Source organism: Mastigoproctus giganteus, chromosome 11 (assembly GCF_048544385.1).
Source record: "Mastigoproctus giganteus isolate SK-2022 chromosome 11, ASM4854438v1, whole genome shotgun sequence".
NCBI classification, from domain to species: Eukaryota; Metazoa; Arthropoda; class Arachnida; order Uropygi; family Thelyphonidae; genus Mastigoproctus; species Mastigoproctus giganteus.
The window spans coordinates 147,446,483-147,472,242 of record NC_143585.1 but is presented as its reverse complement, the minus strand read 5'-3'; the positions used below and the strand labels follow the sequence as shown (position 1 = coordinate 147,472,242).

Genomic DNA, 25,760 nt, shown 5'->3' with positions numbered 1-25,760 from the left:
AGAGTATGTTTGTGTCTGACTGTTTTCCCGCCAAAACTGGAAAACATTGCATCTTGGGTTTTAATAGGCCCACGACGATAAAATATACCTTAAATTACTCCCCTGTATATAAGGAACATTATAATAACAGCAAAATGACTGGTAAAGACCAAAAGTCAAGGGAAAAAACTAAAAAATCTAAAAATATCGATCGCGATCCTGACTTGAAGTACCTGCCTGATTGTGGAATAGAGGTACTAAACAATGAAGAAATTACAAATGAACTCCTGCCACCTGGGTGTAAAATGGGCTAGAAAAGGCAAAAAACAGGTAGAAAATACATATCAAAAGGAGAATGATAATTTAGAGCCACAGGTAACAAAAACAGAGGAGGAGAGGAAATTTCAGTTTATAAATCCAAACAAACCAGCAATTCACTATCTGCAACAAGATTGAAGAAAGTGAATTGCTGGTCTGTTTTGGAACATAGAGTGGTTGAACTTAATACAGAAAACAAAGTATTGAAAGAAAAAGTGGAAACAGTGACTGAAGAGAAGAATAATTATAAAGAAATAAATACTTTGACTTATGTCCAAGTAGCAAGGGCCACCAAAGCAGATTCATCACAAACTAAACGAACCAACAATAAGACTAAGGAAATACCAAAGGCAAAAGAAACAAACATAATCATTATAAAGGCTAAGCCTGACTCTACATACAAATACAGCGAGGCAGTCAGGGATACTGTTATGACAAAATTAAAACCTCATTTGAAAGAAATAAAAGTGAATAACACGAGAAAAATAAAAGATAATGGAGTTTTAATTGAAGTAACAAATAAAAAGGATGTTAAAAAGATTGAAACCAACCCAGAGGTAGTAAAACTGGGACTGCAAACAGAAAAGCCAAGGAGCAGGAACCCCAACATTAATATATTTGACATCCTTGAGACAACTCTGGAAAGAGATCTTACAACAAAAACTTTATCAATATAATGTAACTGGACGAGTTTGCCAAAGAATTTCTTCTAAAAAGAGGGACAAAAAACAAAAGAAATGGGCAATTCAATGTCATTGTGGAAGTGTCACCCAGAATTTGGAAAAACCTACAAGGACAACAAAGAGTCTATGCTGGCTGGACCAGCCATAAATTCAGGGAATTCTTTCCTGTACAGAAGTGCTTTAACTGTCATAAATATGGCCATATTGCCAGAGACTGCAGTCAGAATTCCTGTCTGTGGCCACTGTGAAGTCACTGGCCATGATTACAAGAACTGCCAAGATAAAAATCAGCAGCCAAAATGTGCTACCTGTAAAGTAGCACGGCTGACTGACTATGCACATAGTATCAGGGATGATAAATGCCCGTTATAAAAAAAAGTAAAACTTATACAATCTAGGACCATCTAGAAAAATCTACATTGAAAACATAAATGTGACTAGGCTCTAAATCTTGTCCAACTGAATGCTCAAAGAGCAAGAGCCATTGTAGATCAGATCAAACTCAAATTGGAAGAAAATAATATAGATATCTTGGTACCCTAAGAGCCCTACACATAAATGGGTATGGCTCTGTCTCCCCCCATACTTCGCCTGGTGGAGCTCGTCTCCACTGACATCTTTGGGGATGCCTACTCTATCATCCCTATTCTTCTATCCATTTTATCATTTCTATCCATTTTATCTATTCTTCTATCATTAAACCGACCGAGTACACCCCTTAACAATGCCGCCAAATTCTAATCAACGTCTAAATTCTACCGGTTTCGTGTAAATCTCGAAGACAACTAACACTATTATCTTTTATCTAGCGTATAGCCTCACATGTCTCAATTTAATAACATCAAAATTTTGCCCAACTTATTAGGCCTTTTAACACATCTCTCTAGCGTTCAACCCCAACTAGTGATTTCCAAACAGCAATCCCATTAAGCATTAATTTCAAATGCGGAAATTTTTTTTTTTAGGTCTTAGCCACTGAACTCCCAGGAAACTAGGTGGCAGGACCTGTCAGAGCAACTTGCTGTGATTCTGGACACACGTGGCTAACCTTCACGTGATGAGGTATGGGCAACGTCGGGCCCCACTAGGGGCCTGGCGGCCAATAAGCCACACAAACAATGGGCACAACACATCACACTGCACAGACATGGCCCACACACTTTCAAGTCTCTGGCTTGACAGTGTACTGTCTTCGATACAGAAAACACGCGGAGATGGGAGAAATCCCAGATGCCATCTGACACGAACATACTTTGTCAGTGTAGTACCACACAGTTGATATGTTTGTCTGGGGTTACTGCTCCCCATATACAGTACTTTACATTTATCAATATTAAACTTCAGTTGCCAACTATCAGCCCATCTGCTCAACTTTTCTAGATCCTGTTGCACCATCGTACTGCCATTAGTGTAATTTACAACCCTGCTAACCTTTGTATCGTCTGAAAACTTGGACATTAAGCCTGATATACCATCATCAATATCATTGATGAATACAAACAACAACAATGGACCAAACACTGAACCCTGGGGGACTCCACTAATAACATTTGTCCACGAAGAGCAGTGTCCATTGATTACCACTCTCTGTCTTCTCCCACTCAACCATCCCTATATCCATAGCAGCAACTTACCTCCAATGCCACACTGCTCCAATTTGTACAGCCGTCTTCAATGTGCAACAGTATCAAAAGCCTTTCTAAGATCCAAATATATGATGTTAAAATTATTCTTTGCATCCAGTTCCTTTGTGACTATATCACAATATCCATTCAAATTGGTCAAACAAGATTTCCTCTTAACAAACCCATGCTGTGTCCGAGCTATAACTGAAGTCTTGTCTAGATGATCCTGCAATGCTTCTTTAACCAGTGCCTCCCCTCAATCCTCCTTTGTGGATTTGGGTCACATTTGCACATCTCCAGTCCATGGGTACATCCCCTTAGCCCAAGGAAACTCGAATAATTATGGCTAAGGGTTTGCTTACTTCCTTTACTGCCTCCTTTAATATAATTGGATATTAAAGGGGTGGATGGATAGATTCCATCCACCCCAGGTACCTTTCTTATGTTTATCTTCAACAATTTCTCCTCCACTTTACTCTCAGATATTAGAAAATATCTAACTTACAGCCAGAGTTTAATACACCTCTGCCATAATACACCTCCCTGAATAAAGCCTCATGTGTGAATGTAGATGCAAAATATTCATTCAGTTTGTTAGCTACCTGAGCAGGATCATCAACAGTTGAACCATCGATTTCAAGTGGACCAATCTGATTCATCCCCTTCCTTCTAGAGTTTACGTAAGTAAAGAACTCCTTGCTGTTTTTCTTTGCATCCCTTGCCAAAGATTTCTTGTAATCTGCCTTCAGCTGCCTAACCTCCTTTGTAACTTGGTTACAGATCAACTTATATCTATCATAGGCTTCTGTGTCACATGTTAATTTATAGGTATCCCATGCATTTTTCTTCTCTGCCATACGTTTCATTAGTTCATCTAACATCCATTTAGACCTAAATCTTGAACAATATTTCTTAGGTGGTATGAAAAGCCTAGTAGCTTCCAATATTAATTCTTTGAATGCTTCCCATTTTGAATTTGCTGTTGGTAACATCATCAGTTTGTTACCAACAGAACAGTAACATCACAGAATTTAAATACTGTCTCAGACCACTGTAGTCACCTTTACGAAAGCAAAAACCCTTCCCTTTACCCTTGATGGTAGTTACTTCTTTGAGTAAATCCCAGTGATCACAGCACACTGTGATCACTGCCACCTAGTGGTTCCTTTATCTGCAGATTCTTAATGCATGAAGAATCACTACTGATAATCAGATCAAGAGTATTACTCCCTCTAGTCGCCTCCCGAACATGCTGCAGTAGAAAACAATCGTCCAATAAATCCACAAAAGCCTTGGTAGTATGTGAGTGACCAAAAACAACCCCAGGGGCTGACATCTGGTGAGTATGGGCTTGGCACACCCAGGGTCCTGAGCTGGATATCATCATTCTTCTCTTTCTTGGTGATTCCCTTGTACTTCTCTCTCTCTCTCTCAGCGTAACTTGGAAATTTTTTTGCTTAGCTGGTGCAGCATAAGCCTCAGGCTTCCTTGCACTATATGGCTAGTAATAATAATAATAACCCCAAATTCCAGTCAATCTCTTGCAAATTAAAAATCCCCCATTATAAGACACTCTGATTTACTGGCCCACTCTATTTCTCTGCACAATTGCTCATTATACTCATCAGCTTCATTAGGCCTATAACACACACACCTACTCTCATTTTTCCTTTCCCAGTGCTTATGTTACACCAAACAGACTCAACATTGCATTGTCCACCCACATCAATTGGATGCACTCCTGAGATTTCATGTGTTTCTTAACTAACCTCCTAATATAACACATTCAGAATGCTCTAGGTTTGTTAAAGTGTGTGATGCATATTTCTCTTTCATTTTCTGGACTTTGTCCCAGACAACTTTTGGTGTCGCCGCCCAGCTGATGGAAGATGTAAAGCAGTCCACTCACTCATGAGCTGGATTTAGGGTATAATTTTGAAATAGTTTATTTGGATTTTAATAAAGAATTTGTTTCGGTCCCTCAGGAGAGGTTACTGTATAAACTTGAACAGGTTGGGATTACTAGTAAGATTCTAAGATGAATTGAGGTGGCTGCAGGGTAGAAAGCAGACGGTTGTGATTAATGGATATTTTTCAGATTGGTGTAACATCTGGAGTGTTTTCCCTGAAGGATCGATTCTAGGATGACTGTTGTTTCTCCTTTTCATAAATGACATCAACAAAAGGATAGAAGCTGTGACGTCAAATTATGCAGATGATGTAAAGATTGGCAGAGTCGTTAATGATCAGTACCAAGCAGTGCTCCTTGTGGATGATTTGAACAGACTTCAAAGATGGTCTAGAAATGGCAGCTATGTTTTAATCCTGCTAAATGCAAAGTCTTACTTGGGCAATAGCAACCCACAAATAAATCATATGGTTAGTGAGGTTTCATTCATTCATTCAAAGTGCCATTAAGTACCACCACCCAAGCCTAGGCTTATATGTGGCATTGTGCTTAACGTTACTTAAACTTGGCCGTCAAAACTCTAAATTTTCAATTTAACAATTCAACACAACTAAAATAACTTAAAATATAAACTACGAGGACTCTTATTCCGCTTGGCCTAAGCCAAGTGAGATAGACGCTAGGTTCATTGCTAACTTTGCCTATCCCAGTGGGCCTGGTTTCAATCCCTGCCACTAGAAGGCGGGCTCTACTATCCAGCTTTGATACACTCTCTTCTTTTAAACACAGCATGTATAAACTCATTAAAATAACAAAATCTGTACTTCTCCACAAACATGGTTCATAATATACTCTGCTCAAGGCCACCCAATAATAATTCTAGTTGATTCCTAAGATCAACAAACTGTTGCAATAAAACAGAATATGTTCTGATGTTTCCTGCTCTCCACAAGTGCAGTTTTGATCTCTGACCAGTCCCAACTCATAGTCTCTTGCGAGTAAGAAGGAAGTAAGAAGGAATGCCCAGTAAGAAGGAAGGCCGCCTATATTCCGAGCTGTTGCCAGGCTTTCTTTCTTACTTCTATAATATTCACTTTAGGTAGAAACATATAAGTGACTCTTCCTTTTTCGGATGTTTCCCACTTCATCTGCCATACTTGTATCAGTTCTGGCAATATTCTCTTTTTCTCTACTTTAACTTCTGTCTGGTATACAGCCTTCTCTCCTCTGGACATGAAATAACACCCAAGACAATCTTCCTTACATTATGACTTGTATAATATACCAATGCATATAAAACTATCTACAGATCAGCAGGTAACCTACTTGAAATCACCTGGAGAGCATTTGTAGACACTGTCCAGCACACTCTAGTGATAGATAAGAAGGCAAATCTTTGGACCTGCAATATATGCTTCTTTATCAATGAATTAGCCATCCTATGTAGCCAAGCTGCCGAGGAATAGGTGATTATAGGTAGAAATAAATAATCATGTAGTAAGTTTAATGCACGACCTTTGATACCTCAGTCAACTCTAATGACTCTCTTTAACTTGGCATATAATATTCTAATTTTCTGTTTTAAATATTTAGCATAAGGGATAAAATTCATTTGCTCTCCTATCACCATCACAAGGTACTTAACAGATGTTACATATCGTACAGACACTCCTTGAGTCCTCACAAGAGGGTGTCTACTCATACTGAGTTGAACTTTCAATAGTAACTGCACTGTCTTCTTTTCTGAGATTTGCAGGCTATATATCTTAGACTATTCCATCAAATTCCACATAATTCTTGCAGCCTGTTGAGCATTCTGTAACTCTTAGCCTTGACAGGATCCCCTCCCACCACAGCCTATTGAACGCACCGTGAAAATCAACAAACACACCCAGCACATATTGCTCATTGTATGTCTTAGTCGTGTCTTAGTCGGTTAGTGGGGTTGGATTAAAAACAGTGGAGGAGGAAAGGAATCTGAGAGTTACAATATGGCTAGTTATGAAGTTTTCAGAACAGTGTAACTAGGCAGGCAGAAAAGCCCAGGGTGTCCTATTGATGATTTATTGAATGTTATTCTGTAGAGATAGGAGGGGGGGGGGGTCATAATCATAAGGCAATTGTAAGAAGCACTGCATGAGGCAATTGTAAGGGGCACTGTATGAGATAAATGTAAGAGGCACTGTAAAAGGCAATTGTAAGACCACATTTGGAATACTATGTTCAAGTATGGAGACCTCATTTGAAAAAAGACTGAGTTTTTGAAAGGGTCTAAAGACAGGAACTCAAATGGCAAGATCAACGGAAGCTTGGCAATCAGGCACCTCAGAGGTACTTGATTGAGATTTACAAGGCTCTGAGAGGGATTAGTAAAATGAATGAAGGTAGAATTCTCACAGTTACAAAGATCTCCAGAACTAGAGGTCATAAATTCAAATTACAGGGTTTAGATTCGATTGTAGGAAATTTTCTTTTAGTCAGCAAGTCGTTAATAGCTGGAACAAGTTGCCCTCACAGGTAGTTGAGGCTAACAGTTTGAATAAATTCAAAGGTCAACTGGATAGTTACATGTGTGAGGAAGCATATAATTTGCATTTTCTTATCTGCTTGTTCTCCCCCCCCCCGTGCAGCAAAAGAATGTGGCTTCCTTTCCCTATATGGAAAATACTACTACTATTACAAGACTGTGGGTTTGCTGATGCATGAACTGAATAGAGCTGCTGTATATTTTGATTGTCCAGTGCCTGTTTTCCCCATTGCTGAAAAAAGTCATCACCAACATTTTGAATGAAGACCATGGTGGCTCCATTTTTTCAGTGAACGGGTGGATATTCTCTAGTGGGACACTGCAGTTCTGCATTAGATGTTTCAAACTGGTTCCAGCAGATTTATTTCATTTAGTTTATATCTCTAGTAGTTTACTAAAGATGGGTTAAAGAGGTAAGGCCAGATATGAGAGGGAAGACTGAAGTTTGGCTGCATAAGCATCTGTCTCCAAAGTGATAACAGAGGTTTATTAGTATTAGCAATGGCCACACGGTGCAAGGAAGCCTGTGGCTTATGCTGCACCAGCCAAAAAAAAAAATAATAATAATAATAATAAAATAACAAAAAAAAAAAAAAAATAATAATAAGAAAATAACAAAAAAAAAAAATAAAATAATAATAAGAAAAAAAAAATAATAATTAATAAATAAGAGAAAAGGAAATGGACAACCTAAGTGTTTCCCTCCTCCCATAGGTAATTATCCAGCTGACCTTTGAATTTCCTCAAACTGTCAACCTCTACCACCCATGTAGGTAACTTATTCCAGTAATTTATAACTCGCTGGCTAAAATAAAACTTCCTGCAATCCAGTCTAACCGTCTCCTCCCCCTGTAACTTGAAATTATGGCCCCTAGTTCTAGAATCATTTATAACCGTGAAAATTTTGTCCTCATTCATTTTGCTTATGCCTCTCAGAGCCTTAAGCACCTCAATCAAGTCTCCTCAGGTGCCTAGTTTCCAAGCTCTGCAACCCACATAATCGAAGTCTTTCCTCTTATGGATGACCTTTTTGCTGATCTCACCAGGCGAGTTACCTGTCTTCGGCTCCTTTCAAGAACAACAATGTCTTTCTTAAGTGCAGTCTCCATACCTGAACACAGTATTCCAAGTGTTTGCTTGTTTGTTATTTGGTTTTTAGGAGCATTAGCAACTAAGGCCATATTGCTTCGGGGATATGTGGTGGTCATTCCCTGACCTTTCCGCATCTTCCGTATTTCATGGGCTCAAACCCCGGTCTAATCAAGAAGTGTGTGTTACTCCTGCCCATCTGGCTACGGGGGCACCTATTCCAAGTGTGGTCTAACAATAGCCTTATACAATGGGATTATGACGTCCTTATCTCTACTAGCAACTGTTCGATACATCATCGATAGGACACCATGGACCTTCTTTGCAATCTGTCTACAATGCTCAGAGAACTTAAAGTCTGACTGTATCGTAACACCCAAGTCCCTTTCCTCCACTACTGGCTTTAATTCAACTTCGCCAAGTGTATAAGTTATTTTGGTGTTACTGTTCCCCAGGTGCAATACCTTACACTTTGCTGGATTAAAGCATAGCTGCCATTTTTCTGACCATCTCTGAAGTCTATCTAGGTCATTCTGAAGAAGCTCTGCTTGGCGGCAATCATTAACTACTCTACCAATCTTTATATCATTTGCAAATTTAGACATCACACCCTCTATCCCTTCATCGATGTCATTTATGAAAATCAAATACAACAGTGGTCCTAATACTCATCCTTGGCGAACCCCACTTCTTACATCAAACCAATCTGAGGAATAACCATTTATCACAATCCTCTGCCTCCTGCCCCGAAGCCATCCAGCTATCCATCTAAGGATTTTCCCTGTGATTCCAACCTGTTCCAGCTTATAAAGTAACCGCTCATGTGGGACTGTGCATTAATATGTTATTTAAAATTAAACTGGGTTTCTTCACAACTGGGTTGTCGTGTCTGCAATACCAGGGTACCTGCCCTCCCACTGATGATAGGCCAATAGCTTTGAAACGGTGCTGGCTGGGTGGTGGTACTCACTGAGAATAAGTAGCAATTAGCTTCTCTATTAGTGAAGCATTATTTATTCAAGGTAGTGCAATACCATGGCAACTTGTTGTGAAGGAAGTGCACAATATGAGATACAGAGCAAATGATGCCTCCCACACTACCATCGTAGTTTCTTAAGAGTTATCTATGGTGTATCTACACCAATATTATATAGATATTAATATGTTATGTGCATTAACATATAAACTATCAACTGGTGATGTTTAGAAGGCACTGAGAGCTATTCTAAGGGCATTATGTTGAATGGTATTAAGCCTTTATAGTTGTGATTTTCTAGCTGAGTCATGTGCAGGAGCACCATAGTCTAGTCGGTATCACATTATGGTTCAGTACAGGTGAAGAAGGGAGTATCAGTCACCTCCCCATGATATCACAGGGAGCACTCTAAGGATATTCATTTTCTTCAGACAAGTAGTTTGTACATGCTGTATATGTTTTAGGAAGTTCACATAGTTTTGTATCTAATATTAAACCTAGGAAGCTGAAGTTTCATTTACCAGTATAACGTGATATCCCAAATGCAATTCTGGAACATGGTCCATTTTGTGCTCTTCGCAGAAATGTATAGCAAAGGTTTCCTGGGGAGACAGTCGGTAACCATTTTTTAACATCCAAAATTGTTTTTGTTTATTGATAGTTAGAGTTTCCATTCAAGGGAATACATATTCCAAGAGTGACTGGATATGGTGAGGTCAACAGCATAAAGTTAAATTTCTATAGAATTTGGGATAACAGATATTTATTTAAAGTATACCCAGTAAAATAAAATAAAATAAAATATTTCCAGAAGCTTTCGGAACTCGTGTCCCTTTCTCAACTGACAGAATTTTTTTTTTTTTTTTTTTTTTTTTTAATACATTACAAGCAAAGTGTGGCACGTTACTCATTCGTCATTGTTGTAGCACGGACGTGTGCTGCCTTGCGCCAGTGATCATCCATCAATAAAACGGTTGTCTCCAGGATTGGATGTATACGCATGCCTTTCTGGCGATTTAATGCCTTAGGGTTGTTCATTATGTTTAGTGACTCTAGCCATAGGCGGTGGCGAAAGTGTCGCGCGTGGTCCACTATCTCAAAGTCGCGCTTGGGGTCAAGATCGTGGTTGGTAGCCCAAAAATGTTCTGCAAGCGCAGACTGGTCAGTTTCGGCAAGCCGGATTGCTCTGTCGTGTTCCGTGAGGCGATCCTGGAGACGTCTCGATGTCTCACCTACGTAGCAACTGTTACAGGCCCTACAGGTGATACGGTACACTACATTGCTGCGTAAGACAGGTGTGACAGGGGTCTTCACACTGGAGACAAGTGAACGTAGGTTCCTACCTGGTAATTGTACACATTTTATGTTGTAACTTCTCAGGATCTTCGAGATACGTCCTGACACTCCTGGATAGTACGGAATGTAGGCGGATGATATGCCGACTTGCTTCGGAGGTCTTGGGTTGGAAGTAAGTTCTTGTGCCTGTAACAAGCATCTGTTTAGTACATGGGATGGATAACCGCATCTGGTTAAGTCCGCCTACACACGGGAGATCTCGTTACGTCTAATTGTGTCGGTGCTGGAATGGCTCCAGGCCCTGGAGAATTTGTCACTAGAATTTGGGATGTTTGTTGTTAGAGTGTGTATTCTAACCAAGAAGAGTGTGGCACCAAGGACTGGTCCTTGTGGCATACTTTTCTCTTCCTGTACGGGGATTCTAGAGAGTGCATTTCGAAAGCAGACCTGAAAGATTCAATCTTCAAGAAAGATTTTTTTTTTTTTTTTTTTTTTTTAAGTTGTTGGCACATCGGCTTCTGTGGCCATAATGCACCTCGTAAAGTTTTTGCATTTTTACTCTGATTCAAGCCCGAGGCGGGATTCGAACTCGCGACCTTTCGTTGCTAGGCACTTTAACCCACCTGGCTAGCCCGGTCAGCAAGAAAGATCTGAATTAATGATGGTAAACATCCTCTCAGTCCTAGGGCATGTAGGTTACAAAGGATTCCAAGATGCCACATGGTGCCAAAGGCTTTCTCTATATCTAGGCTCACCATGACCAAATGTTCATTTGATCATGAACATTTGGTCATGGTGACCAAATGTTCATTCTTTAAGAATGCATTTTGAACATTTCTCCCAGCCTTGATCATAAGTTCTAGAATGGATTCATTGTTGTGAAACCTGAACAGCTCTTTGCTCATAATAGTTTGAGTTTCCAGATACCATGTGAGGCAACTGTGTATCATTTTTTCCTAGATCTCACCCAATACTCACTCCCAAAACAGAAAAGTTTTGGGAGTGAGTATAGGACTCTCTCTCATTAAGATTCTTTAACATTAACTAATATATGCCATCTAGACTTGGTAGACTGATGGCTTGTTTTTATAAAGATTCTCCTAATTCAGATATTGTTAAGGGTTCATTATAAGAGAAGGCTGACTTTTCTCCAAAATTTATTTTGCATTTTTCAGCTAGTGCTTTGTTCTTTAGGAAAGATGGATCGTATGCAATTGATGCAGAATGGTGAGCAAAAGATTCTGTGAAGCTGTTTGCCTTATCTTCAGGAAGAGTTATCTCCTGTCCATTAGACATGATGATTGAAGAGAGGTTGATGGAACTTTCCAGTAAGGCATCTAAATTTCTGCCAGATTAATCCTACATCTGTGTCCTTGGTGACAGAGGAGGCAAACTGAATCCACAATTCTTTTTGTAGCTTTCTGCCTGATGTAACGGGCATATGCTTTCAGTTTCTTGTAATTTATGAGATTGGCAGTGGTTGAATTCTTTCAAAACTGATTCCATGTCTTGTTCTTCTTTCTCTCTCTCTTACCAGTGTTATATGTGGAATTCCACCAATAGTTGATGTAGTTATACACTGTTTGGGGTTTGCAGTATGGCTATTGGCAGCTACTAATATCTGTTCTGCAATGTGTTCAATCATCTATAGATTGGTGCTGGATGATATGATCATCTAGTGTGATGGTGGATGCATATTTATTCCAATTTACATTTTTCTTGACCACTTACTTGCAGGTTTCTCCATGTGCAGCACTTACAGATTATAGGAGCCACTATTTAAGGGATTGTCTAAAACTCTCCAAAATCTGGAAATAATATGCGAGAGCATATCAGCAGGTCTACAGTAGAGGTTGAGTCTGTCAGAAAATGTACATAGAGAACCTGTGTTAAGCAGCATGAGATTATGCTTTTCAAGAAAGGACATCCATGGTTGTCCATCTGTAATGATTCCCATAACTGATGATTTGCATTAAAATCACCCAACACACAGAAAGGTGTTGACAGTCGTAGGATACGATCATCTTGTTCAGTCAGTGGGCATACCTGATTTGGTGACATATAGATGGACACAAGAGTAAACGTCATTCCAAACACAAGGCATGTTGCAACTGCTTCTAAAGAGGTTTATATGGGAATATATCTCAAAGGAATTTTAATGTCAACCAATATAGATGTGCTACCTTGTGAACTACGAGTAGTGATCCTATCATGTCTGTGCAGTGTATAGTTTCTGACCGAATGAGTTACTTGTGGACAAAGATTTGTTTGTTGCAGATGCCTACTGGATGATATTGATTTATCAAGTCATGAATATCATCAATATTGCTATGTAGACCTCCATAGTTACATTGAACCAACTGGTCCATTATTTAGCTTTAAGGGAAGAAAGTGTTTTTGAATACATTTTAGAGCTGATCTCTATAGCGTTCCAATTTTAGTTTATCCTTTCTTGGGAGTATGGATCATAGAGTATCAATATCCTCCTCTGCATTTATTTCTAAGGTTGTTTTGTGATTGTTGGCGGAGTCATCAATTTCCACGTCTGTAGTTAAAGTCTTTCATGAATTAGGTTTTATCAGTCTCTCAGTATCTGAATGGCATGGAGTAGTAGTTTGTGGTACCGTGACCGGGGTATTATTTGCTTTGTCTTTGATGTGGTCTTTAAGGGACTTCTGCAGAGTTGCCAGAACAGTCCGAGCCCAATTGGAAATGGATATGCGTTGTGATATGGATATGTATATTTAGATGCAGTGAGTAAAACTTGTTTCCTTGCTTTTTGGTTAGTCACTTTATGTTCTATTTTATACTTTTCTATTTTCTTTCCTGTTTTCCATGTTTCACAGACTTTTAAGCTGGATAGTTACTTTTAGAATTTGTACATACAGGTGTTTGTGATGTGCAGTCTGTCTGTGTGTTCCTTGGATCCACAGATGGGGCACACTGAGTCCCCTCCGCACCCTGTTTGAGCATGGCCAAATTTTTGGCACTTGAAGCACCTAACAGGATTAGGATTAGGGATATAGGATCATATATGGCAATTCAAGTACCTTAACTGTAGTTGGAAAGGTTGGGGTAGAAAAGGTCAGTACAACACTGCACATAAGATAAGGTAACCATTTTTCTTGATTTAATTCTCTTTATCTGCACAACTTTCTGTAACTTCTTAGACTAATTCTTCTTCAGAAACATTAAGTCCTATTCAGACAGGACACCTTTAGAAGTAGTTAAGTTGATATGTAAAGTGACAGGAATACCTGCAAAGTTTGATATTCTGAGTAGGGCTTCAGAATGTCTATACTTCTTTGTCTCTTATAAGTCAATCTCCAGAGTGGAGTTTTTTCACAATTTTAGGTGACCTAGTAACATTCTCGAGACAATTCTGAATAAGAAATGGAGAAAGTGCAGTTGACTTGTTTCAGAATGTATTATTAGGAACACTGGTGTTCCTTTTGAGATCCTTCTGTTCTTTGTCTTTTGAGTTGGGATGTTTCAAAGTGGGTTTGGTCTGTCCTTGAAGAAGCTCAGCCCCGAGGCTCAAGTGATGGATAACTTTCTTTGTGATCCATGTTAATTCCTTTCAACTCTTGGCAGATTAACTTTTCTGTCAAGGTTACCATCCCCACCAAAGGAAGGCAGGAGCAGTGCCTTGTATGACCAAGTAAAGATTAACAGGAGTCTGTATTAAGACTATGAAAAATAAAGAAAGGTGGCTTTAAGAAAATAAAGAAAAATAAAAGGATTTCTTAAGGAGAGGAACATAAAATAATTAGAATTCACTTTTTAGAAAATTGCAGTGAAATCTCAGAGAAATCATTCAGTTACAAAATGCTTGGTACTCAGGACCAAACTAAGAGTGACTTATAAAGATTGCAACATTTAGTTTGCATTTCACTTGGAAATCTTGACTATATTGTGGGATGCACAACTGGTTACCTTCTGCCAAGCATTATAACTGCATACTATGGTCTCTCTGTTGATTGAAGTGACTCCTGTGTATATTTTTATAATTATATTGTAATTTTAATGTAAATATTACACAATTTGTACTTTATAATTTACTTCCCACTTTTTTTTTAGAAAGTTAACCTATTTTAGATTACGCCTAACTTTCCATTCTCATAACTGTTAACATAACCTATTAAATTCCTTCTTGTTATATCTCTAATTGCATTTATGTACAGTATCCTCAAAATTTGTCAAAATGGGATACCTCATTTGTTTGCTTTATTCAAATGCAGTAAATCATGCAAATTTATCTGATTTTAACTTGTGTATTGAAATATCCCCCTACAATCCCATAGTACTGCATAAGAAAAACGTAGACCAATTCCAGCAATTAAAAGGCATACACAGAAGTTAAGTGTTTAACTGGAAGTTTATAAATAAAACTTGGATGTTCTCTTACACAAAATAAATTATTCACAGTCCGGGATACTTTTACTAATAGAAAACACCCAAAGCCAATAAGAAACCAGTAGTTTCAAAACAGCCAGCCTAGCAGTGTCTCGGGTTTTTAAACATACAGTGGAGTCACATGTTCTGGTAATTCTACACACTTTAAAAAGATATCAGTGACTTAGGTAGAACTAAAACAATATTCATGAGCAGAGGTGGCCCAAGATAGGAGCTGAAGTGGTTAAAGCCTCCCATGATCAAAATAATGAGGATTTTTTTTATTGCTATAAGTTGATTAAAGCTTATTCATCTCACCTGGAACACTGCTTTAGCTGCCCCTTTGGAAAATCTTGGGGGCCACCCTTGTTCATGAATAACAGTATTCATCACTAAACTGAACATAGGCTTTTGTGCTGAGTATTCAAACTCAGTCTTCAGTGGGTGCAGAATAAGAGCATAATTGAAAATCAAATATGCTAAAGGGTATGATTTGCAACATTGTTGCTTTATTTTGCCTCATATTGAGGCAAAATAAAGCAACTGTTATTTACAAAACAATACAAAAAATAATTATATCCTAGTTGTTCTACCACTTAGAATACATGCCAATCACAAGTAAAATGATGGCCCTAATCAATTGTGAAAGAAAAATTAAGAGTAAGGCCAACATTCTTCTGCTAAATTATTTAAATGTGCTAAACTCATTTAAAAAGAAAATAGACAAAAGTTCTGATAATTTCTTTAAACTGAAAAACTTAAAAGTTACTTTAATCTTTTCTAAGCTTAAAGTGTCTTTTAAGTTCCTTTATTTAAATTTTTAAAAAAATACACTTCAAAACTAGAAAAGGCATTCTAAATCAGTATAGGAATTTCTGGAATTATTCTAAAGATCTTGCGACATTTCTTTCACCTGAAATATGTATTAACTTCCCTGCATTTCCTAATGGAGGTCATTCTTGAAAACATCCCTCTTTACTATCAATTTCAAGTACTGTTAGATTTTTATCTGATCTAATATTTCAAAAACTAAATAAACAGTTATCTAAATTTTAAGAATTATTTTCACAAATAAAACATCCTTTCAGAAATTAAGTGTTTTATTAAAAATTTTGATAAAACTTACTAAAATCTTTTTTTCTGTGTTGATGAATTATGTAGTCTCTCATTCTTTGTCTTCTATTTCGCAACTCATCATCCATTTCTCTAATAAATTTTTCATTTTCTACAAATACTTTCTGATTATGTCGAAAGGCACTCCACATTCGGTCAATCTTAAATTAATTTTAATTTGCTTTTAAAATTTTTAAAATCACTTTAATCACTGCAATACTTTTTAAAAAATAATTTACAACAATCAATTCTGTGTGGTTAATTCCTCATGCAAACATCATTCAAGTCATTTCTGTCAGGTCAATTAAAGTCTTAATTGTGTCAATTAATACTGTTTTAAGTCAAAATGAAATTAGTAGTCACGTGGAACAGAGTAAATTTCTTGTACTCCGAAGGAACCAACTTCATGGTTTTACAGTAGTAAGAGAAATGGTTTTGCTAAGCTTACTGGAAGACCCTTACACATTAGCAGATGAGTTCTTAGTACAGTATTGCTTCAATTTCTTTCTGCTTTATATTCAAATTAAACTTATAATATTCACATTTCTGATTATATATATATAGCTGAAATTAGATTTTAAATAAGTTCAAAAGGTAATTTTAATTTAAATAAAAGCTACATTAAATTTTTCATACACATACATCAAAAGTGTAATAACCAGTAAGCAGAAATTAATGGAATCTATGATTGAGGTGGGGCTGTTCCAATGGGAATGAAATTATAAGTGCCACAATATGGTTTTGGTAATGGAAAATTACCGTTAGTTCAGGCATACGATGCAACAAAGCAAACTAATCCAGCATCGGCAAAAAAAAAAAAAAAAACTCCAATTTCACCCATACATTCACTCCAAAAGCCTGTCCAGCTCAGCCTTAAATTTATTTAAGCTATTAACTTCCACAACAAGAGATGGAAGTCCAGCAATCAAATACCCTCTGGCTAAATGCAAATTTCTGCACATCTATTCTACAAGACTTTCCTCAATTTGGATCTATGCCCCCCCCCCCCCCCAGGTTCTTAATCTCAGCAAGAGGAAGAATTTCATCAGCACTGAGCTTGCTCAACCCATTCAAGGCATTATACATCATCTCAATCAGTACAATTCGCATGTGCCTAGTCTCCAGGCATTGCAATTTGCAGAATTTAAGCCTTTCTTGGAGTTCTATTAATGTAAAGGTTGGTTGTACAAGAATGAGCGGCACGTGAAGAAGTTGATTTTATACCTTTCTGCACCTGCTTTGATGTTCTGGAAGGTGGACGCATAGGTGGCAGAAGCTGAGATTTTTGCAAATGATTCTGCTAATGCATTTGCAACTTCTTCAGAAGTAGAAATGTCTTTCCCTTTCCAATGAAGTATCGGAGAGGGCAGCCGAGCAAATTTGCCATTTAATGCCTGTATTCTTTTCCAGTTGACACGTGTATCAGTGTCTTTGGTGATGGTTGAGGCAAAAGCAATCCATGAATCCCGTTTCGCATTCCGCCTAACTTGCCTTGCTTTTGCTTTGAGTCTTTTATAAGTGTGCTAAGGCTGTTCAAGAGAAGAATGTTGCATATCGTAATTGGCTTGTTTCTAATTCTTCAGTTTCATTTTCTGCCTACACCAAAGCTCGCAACAATTGTAAAGCAGTTATTAATCAGTCCAAACTAGAGTTTGAACAGGCTAAGAGTAGAAAACTTGCTTCTTGCCCTAATGGTAGCCGAGCATTCTGGTCTCTTGCCAAAGCTATTGGCCGCAACTTTTGCCTATCTCTGCTCCCACCTCTGTCCAAACCAGATGGTTCTGTTGTCACTTCAGCCAAGGATAAAGCTGACCTGCTAGCATCCCATTTTTCTTCCAGCTAATGTATTAATGATCTTGGTAAAACACCTCCCACCATTCCCAACACGCTCCATTCAATGCCTCCTGTCGTCTTCCGTCAAAAGGATATCAGAAGGATTTTGATGAATCTTGATGCTAAGAAAGCTCCAGGTCCTGATGGTATTTCTCCACTTGTTCTCAAAACCTGTGCTCCTGAACCTATTCTTTGCCGCCTTTTTTCACTTTCTTATTCCAAAGGTGTTTTTCCTTCTGCTTGGAAATTTGCTCATATCCAGCCAGTTCCTAAAAAGGGTGATAAATCCCTCCCATCCAATTATCGTCCCATTGCAATTACTTCTACTCTTTCTAAAGTAATGGAGAAATCAATTAACCGCCAACTCTTAAACTACCTAGAAACTTTCCATCTGATCAACAATCACCAGTACGGATTCCGTCAGTGTCGATCCACTAGTGATATTCTGGCTTACGTTACCCATTTGTGGACTAATTCAATGGAAAGGTTCGGTGAAACACAAGTAGTTGCTCTTGACATCTCAAAGGCTTTTGATCGTGTTTAGCATAAAGGTCTTCTAAACAAGCTTCCATCTTATGGTTTGCCAACTGTTTTTAGTAATTGGTTATCCAGTTTTCTCTCTGATCGCTCACTGAGGGTGATGGTAGATGGCTCTCTGTCTTCTAACTTCTCCACTAATGCCGGTGTCCCCCAAGGTTCAGTTCTTTCCCCCACTCTTTTCCTCTTGTATATTAATGACCTTCTTCCATTGACTGGAAATCCTATCCATAGTTTTGCCGATGATAACACATTGCATTCCACTTTCCATTTTGAGAAACCTTGTCCTGCTCAATCAGCTTAAACTTCTCGAAAAACTGCTGCCAATTCCTTAAATGCTGATCTTCAGGTAATTCTCCAGTGGGGCAAAGAGAACTTAGTCGATTTCAACCCTTCTAAAACTCAGTCTTGTCTTATATCTCGCAAAAAGGATTCTTCTGCTCCTATGCTTATCTTTAGTGACACTCCAATTTCTAGGCAAAATGATATATCTCTTTTGGGGATTACCCTGACTTCTAATCTCTCTTGGCACAAGCATATTACAAATATTGCTTCCTCTGCATCTAAAAAACTTGGTTTTCTCTTTCTTTCTCGGCGTTACTTTTCTTCCAAACAGCTGCTCACTCTGTATAAATCGCAAATCCGCCCTGCCATGGAATATTTTTCCCACATCTGGGGTGGTGCCCCCAAAACCTGTCTCAGGCTTCTTGATTCCATTCAGAAGAGGGCAGTTAGGTTAATTAATGATTCATCTCTAACAGTCTCTCCACTCTCTTTCTCCTAGACATACTGTTTCTGTTGCATGCCTCTACTACAGATACTTCCATGGGCACTGTTCTTCTAAATTGGCTTCTATAATTCCTGTTCTCTCTTTCAAAACAGTCCGAACACGTGCTGCCACCAGCCAACATCCATTTACTGTCCAACTTCAAACCCACAGAACCAACTTTTCATCTTCCTCATTTATTCATTCAACTGCCGTTTTCTGGAACAACCTTCCTTCTTATGTATTTCCTGAAAATTACAATCTACAGAAGTTCAAATCCAATGTCAACAAATATCTTTCGTCTTTTCAACCTCCAACCCAAGCATGGTACTAAGTACTATAGGTTCTAATACCTCTCGTGTTTGGGGTTCACATAAAAAAAAAAAAAAAAAAGTGTACCCCATTCCTGTAGAAACAGTCTCTCCTGTTAACAAGCACAGACCAGGCTGAAAAAAAATTCTACCCCATGAGCCTTGCACAATCTCTCCAGGGAAGAATTGATTGACAAGGCTCTCATCATATACTCTCTCCTATCATGTCTGGGCAGAATTGCAGACAACTGCAATTCAAATTCAACCCTAATTTGCAACTTTTTTTTCAACTATACTTGTTAAGTAAATTAACAAGTACAGTTGAAAAAAAGTAACTGTGTGAAAATCTGCACAGTTACTTGTTAAATAACTGTGCAGATTTACTGTACTTGTTAAGTAAATCTGCAGATCTCTTATTATTAATATCTTTAATGCCAATGTGTACAACAATATCACCTTTTGTGCCCTTAAAAGATGATATCTGCTCTACAATGTCATCAACTTTTGTCCTAGCATAAATACCCTGTTCCTTTTCCACCTATCCTTTTTGCATAATATATTCGCCAACTCCTTGACAATAGAGTCTCCAATAATAACTCGTTCCTGTGGGACTAGTGCATTCTGCTTTGGAAATTGCCATTGTTTTGCGTTATGCACAGGAGTGAGTTCAGGCATTGAGTTGGGTAGCTGGGAGCTTGATGGGCCCCTTATATTAATTTCTTCGAGGTCATGTACCCTACACCTCAAACTCTCATAGACGCCGATCAGAATGCTGAGTTGGCACTTTATTTCTTGACACTCTAGGCACCTAGCACACACAAAGACATCCTCATTGGCTAGATCTTATTCTGTTCCAGACATATTTCACATTTCATACATTTTTTAAGACTGTGAGGCATTGGAGAATCACCTCCTCTGAGCCACAGCACTCCTGCTAATCTGTGCATGTTATTTCGCAGCTCTAGGCTGGGTGATGATTTCCATTTAAATACAATTTAATTAACAATGAAATTTAATAAGATTAATAAATTTTATTGATTAATTGATAATATTGTACTAAACTAACAGATTCTTAATACAGTGCTACGTATTACACTATCTAGTTTTAAGTAATACCTTACACTATCAGTTCGAGATATACATTACACTATTTTGTATTGACTACAACAATGGCTGAAAGTTCCACAATATTGGTGCCAACCGGTACGAGCGGTGAGTTGTAACTTACAAAAATCACTGGTTAAATTTAAAAAATAAGGTAACAAATGCTACTAAGCCTATTTAATATCTTTGTAGAACACAATGTAGTATGTTAATTAATGAAGAATATGGTAAAAATATCAAAAATACTTATCCCTTTTCAGCAGTTGAAAATCCACCATTTATTCCCCCCAAAATATTGTTCTAACTAGTACAGTTAACTTAAAATGAGGTAGTTAAAAAGAAACAAAAGGTGAGGCATAATTTTAATAAAGTTTATTTAGATTTTCACAAAGGATTTTGACACATTTCCACACAAACATCTTGTATACATTTTAGTGAAGCATGGCATTAGGTAGGAGGACAAGTTGCTGTTATGAATAATTAATAAGTAGATGACAAAGAGTGCTTATATATGAGCAGGGATCATATATAAACACTCTTTATCATCTACTTATTAACTATCCAAATTAACAAAGTAAATATGGGACTAGTGTTATGAGTAGTTTCCATGAGGGTTCTGTGCAAGGGCTCCCCCTCATTGTCTCTGATTTTCACTTATAATACTGATGATGGTTGGTATTAAAAGTTTCACAACAGAATTTACTTGACATTAATATGTTGTGCATGCAGTTCACAACCCTACTGTTAAATTTAAATATTAAAATACCTATCGGCCTTCATTTTTCAATTTAAATGTGCAGCACTGATTATTTTTTAAATGGAAAAGTGTAACCATAAAAATTCACGGTGGTGTATAAAAAAACATGCACTGCACACGCTATGTATAATTTTCTCAAAACCTTTTTGCTTCTGATTCAATTGCTCTTCCCCTACAACACCATGTATTGGAAGTGAAACAGCAAGGAAATAATTTTTTTGTTATTAAGTCTACTATTACTAAAGATATTTCTTCTTATTATCTGAGATAGTTATAGAATAAAAAAACAGAATTACAAAGTGCACATTTTAAACTATTAACATGCCTGTTTTTCCCAAAAATATTGGACACTGCACAAAATGCAACAGTATGCTAGTTAATGTGACTTTTTTTCATGCAAGTATGCTGGAGGGTTAGAGTTGGCAGAATTTTTTAATAACAATTCATAAGGGAATGTTGCTATAATAAACTTTCACAAATTATACAACTGATATGAAAAATGGCAATTAAGTTTTACTGCTACAAAGTTATTCAAAATTTGTACAACCCTTAATTCTTTTGCTATCAGATTATGTAATCAACTAATTAGAAGGATAGGTGGAATAGGATCACAGTATGTCTGCCAGGAGCAAAAGTAGATGATAATGTAGAGCAGATATCAACTTTGAATGACACAAAAGGTAATATTGTTATACACGTTGGCAATTGGGCAACATTAGGCAAAATTTGGGGGTTACGATTGAATTTGAAAGTGTTTGCAATTCAGTCCAGATGATAGGAGGGAGTATACGCTGAGAGCCTTGTCAAACAATTCGGCCTGGAGAAAATGTGCAAGAGTTGCAGAATAGAATTTTTCTCAGGGTGTTCTGTGCTTATTATCAGGAGAGACTGTTTTTACAGGTATAGAATACACTTAAAGAGAAAGGGTGCAAGAATATTTGCTGATGCTATCGAGGCAGTGATAGGTGGGCTAGGAAATTGCTAGTTTTGGGGGTAAAAGTTCGTGTGCAGCTACGTTTTTGAGTTCTCCTGTTAAAAAGTGGTAAACAAGTGTATTAAGTATGGATTTAGAGTTCACCAGTCCAGGAGAAAATACTAAGGACACTGGATGTACAGGTGACTTTTGAGAAAAATTAGTGCAGTTTTAAGATATTTTAGAATGATTTTAAATCTTGTATGTAATATCACAATGTTGTATGTAGCATAGGTACCCCGCACATAGAATTGGAGATTTGAGCATCCTGAGCAACTTCCCCTTGTTCTAAAGAGAGTCTTTCATGTTCCACTTACTTATTGCAATGTGCCAATATGTTAAGTAGTACTTGCCTGCTATTTAAAATGTTACTAAGTAAAACTGTTATTTGTATTAATTCAAACCTTACCTAGACAAGTCGCAGAAACACCCTGCAATGCAAGGAGAGCCATCCCTTTGTTTTGCCATCGCTGCCACATGCTCAATATTGTCCCAGCAGCCTTATCTAACACTACATGTCAATAAGCATTAACATAAATATAAGAAGGATGTTTTTAGCAATTTCAATAAGCACTTTACCATTTTATTTATCTGTTATGACAGTACCAAATGTTGCACCTCACATTTGCTGGAACATCGTCAAGTAACCCTGGTAGAACTTGTTCAAGAAAGATTCGATATTTAGCGGAGTTCACGCGGGATGGTAACAGGTATGGGCCGACTAAGCAGTCGCCGACCGTACATGCCCACACATTTATTGCGAAGCGTTGTTATGCCGCATGGGGGCGGCACACCGTGTGGGTTGTCGTGAGCCCACACATGAGCATTGTACTGATTGAATAAGGTATGTCTTTTACGTAGAAAAGATTTGACGTACTTCATCATACCTCTACATTTTATGTAGAAAAGCACGCGTGGGGGTTGGCAAGCAAAGAGAGCAGGGGAAGTGAAGCCCCTAGTCTCTCTCTATACATTAAAAACGTTTTTCTCCTAATGATATTTATTCGAGCCAACGGGAAAAGAGGACAGGGCAATTATGTGACTTATTCGAACCAATGGGAGAAGAGGGCGGGGCAATTACGTCACTACAATTGCGTAGATAAATAATACATAGGTCATTTCCTGATTAGATTTTGATCTCTGTATTATAATGTTAGTATATCAGTATAATGTTAGTATATCTGTATAATATCTGTATAATGTTATTACATTATACAAAAAATAAAACCATACAAATATTTACAAGAACTAAAATATTTACAAAATACTAAACTATTTACAATCATACCTCTACTATATCTGGACGATGGGTCATTCGTCTGCTGACATTAATATACAAAAAACTTTACAATGGAACATTAAATGAATTGGATCAAAATGGTTGTAGTCATGTTTTTTTTTTTTTTTTTTTTTTTTTTTTTTTTTTTGATTTGGTAGTTGTTGGCGCATCGGCTTCTGTGGCCATATTGCACCTCTAAAGGTTTTTGCAGTACAGTGATCCAAGCCCGAGGCGGGAATCGAACCCGCGACCTTTGGGTTGCCGGGCAAGTACTTTACCCACTCGGCTAGCCCGGTCGGCTTGTAGTCATGTATTAGATAGTGAAGCACGTGGACGAGTTTGATGAACATTAAATGGAAGAAACACAAATGGGTTACTGGGTAGAATCAGACACTTGCTGTTGAAAATGTAGAGCTGTATGTGAGATGCATAGCAATGTTCGGTGCATTGCAAGACAACTGCCTATTACATGACAAAAAAACCGCTAGGTGGCCTGGTGTGTGAAGTCACCTTCTTTTCACACTCCTGTTTACCTGCTATATTAAGTGATTTTTTATAAATTGAATGTTAAACAGTTATGATGTGTCTGATGGATCGTTGTTCATGATGCCTGACTACTTCATACTGTACGCAGCTCCTAAAGTAAGTCATTTTTGATATGTCGCTGACCAGTGTGTTTTTGCCATGCTGCTCTCAGTCTGCTTTTGTTCGCCACTCTGAACTTTGACCATGACGAATGAATGCTTGGGGTGGCAATCTACTTTTGTCTCGAAGTTAGTAACAGTGACAATGCTAGTCAAGAACAATCTTCTCTAACTCAGCAAGTACCACATCACCAAAATATTGCAATATAAACATTTCTTGAAAGAGAACAGAAATATTATTATATATATATTCGTCTGCCTGATGTCACATTTTGTTGGATATTTCCTGATCATATAACACAAACTTTATATTGGGATTAGAATGGCAAGTAAGCAGCAGGCAGAGGATTTTCCTCCTCTTCCTTCTTCTAAGGCCGATCGATCCTGCTTTGATGACTCAACAAGTAAGTCCTGAGAGATTGAAGGATCCCTGTTCTCAGGACACTTCTCAAGTGCAAAGAGTTTCATAGAATTTGGCTAAGACACATTCGGTGTCTCAGGATATACCTCAATTGCAGAAAGCTTCTGCTGTAAACATGCAGTCTGCGTCGGAAAGCGAGATCTCAAAAGGTTTACCCCAGAATGAAAAACTGGGAACAGTTGGTTCTTCAAATTCTAGTGTCGGTTTTAGATTTAAGTACTACTCCAATATTGGAAACAATAGCAAAGTTACATAAGGACTTTTCTGGCTTTCTTTCATATGAAAGCAATAAAATTAACAAAACATCAGGGAACATACTAATGGAGAAGTGGCTTAACCTCGAGACTGTTGTTACCTCAGTATTAGTAGAAAATGAAAAACTAAAAGTGGTCAATGAGGAAATTTTAAAACAGGCTGATCTTCTAGGGAAAATGGTCAACATTTCTACTAATGTTAAATTGTCACTTTCTGAATTGTCTCAACTAAGTATTACTTTCCTTCCAAGACTTTTTCTACGGAGATTGTGAGCAGGATTTGCTTTAAGTACCTGTGGAATCTCCTGTCAGATCTTTTGTGGAAGTTGCCAGTGGCTCATCTAACGGTATGCAGGCAAGTAGTTCATCAAAAGGTATGCAGGCAAGTGGTTCATCAAGTGATCAACAAGCAAGTGTTACTCCTAAGGTTAAATCTGACAATGTACTTATTCTAAGAGCACTAGATTCTAGTGACTGTAATACTAATGCTGAGGTTAGAAATCTTGTCACCAAGACACTTAAGAGTGATCTGAAAAGTGTTAAAATTAAATCATTACATACTATTTGCAATAAAGGCATTATTGCTGAAACTGCACCCAAAGATGACTTGGACAACCTTACTGCATCAATGTCTTTTGTGTTGGCAAGTAAACAGCAGGCAGAAGATTTTCTCTCTCTGGGTACTCCCCATAAAGGTAATCCGACCATTCTGGTTTACGACGACCCAGTGAATTGTCAAGGGATGAGATAGTTGAAAATCTTTTTCAAAAAAATTTTGTAGATTTCAATTTTTCAATTGAGGAAGTGAAACAAGAGATAGAATTTAGGTTCACAACTAAGGCTAGATCTGCTTCGTGTGTGCAATAGATCATCAGTTTCTCACCCAGACTATTCAAGTGTATTAAGTCTCAAGATACAATTTTTCTATTGTGGTCCTCACACACAGGAACATAGAAGAAGTATTTTGAAAA

General features: G+C 37.7%; 1 protein-coding gene across 1 annotated transcript in view; it reads right to left on the bottom strand.

Moving 5' to 3' along the window:
• LOC150078506 (uncharacterized) overlaps positions 1-25,760 on the bottom strand; it is a 365,826-nt gene that overhangs the window by 177,351 nt on the left and 162,715 nt on the right. Inside the window, exon 5 of the mRNA XM_090384588.1 lies at positions 15,924-16,071. Coding sequence (XP_090240714.1) covers positions 15,924-16,071 — 148 coding nt within the window. The remainder of the gene's footprint in view (positions 1-15,923; positions 16,072-25,760) is intronic.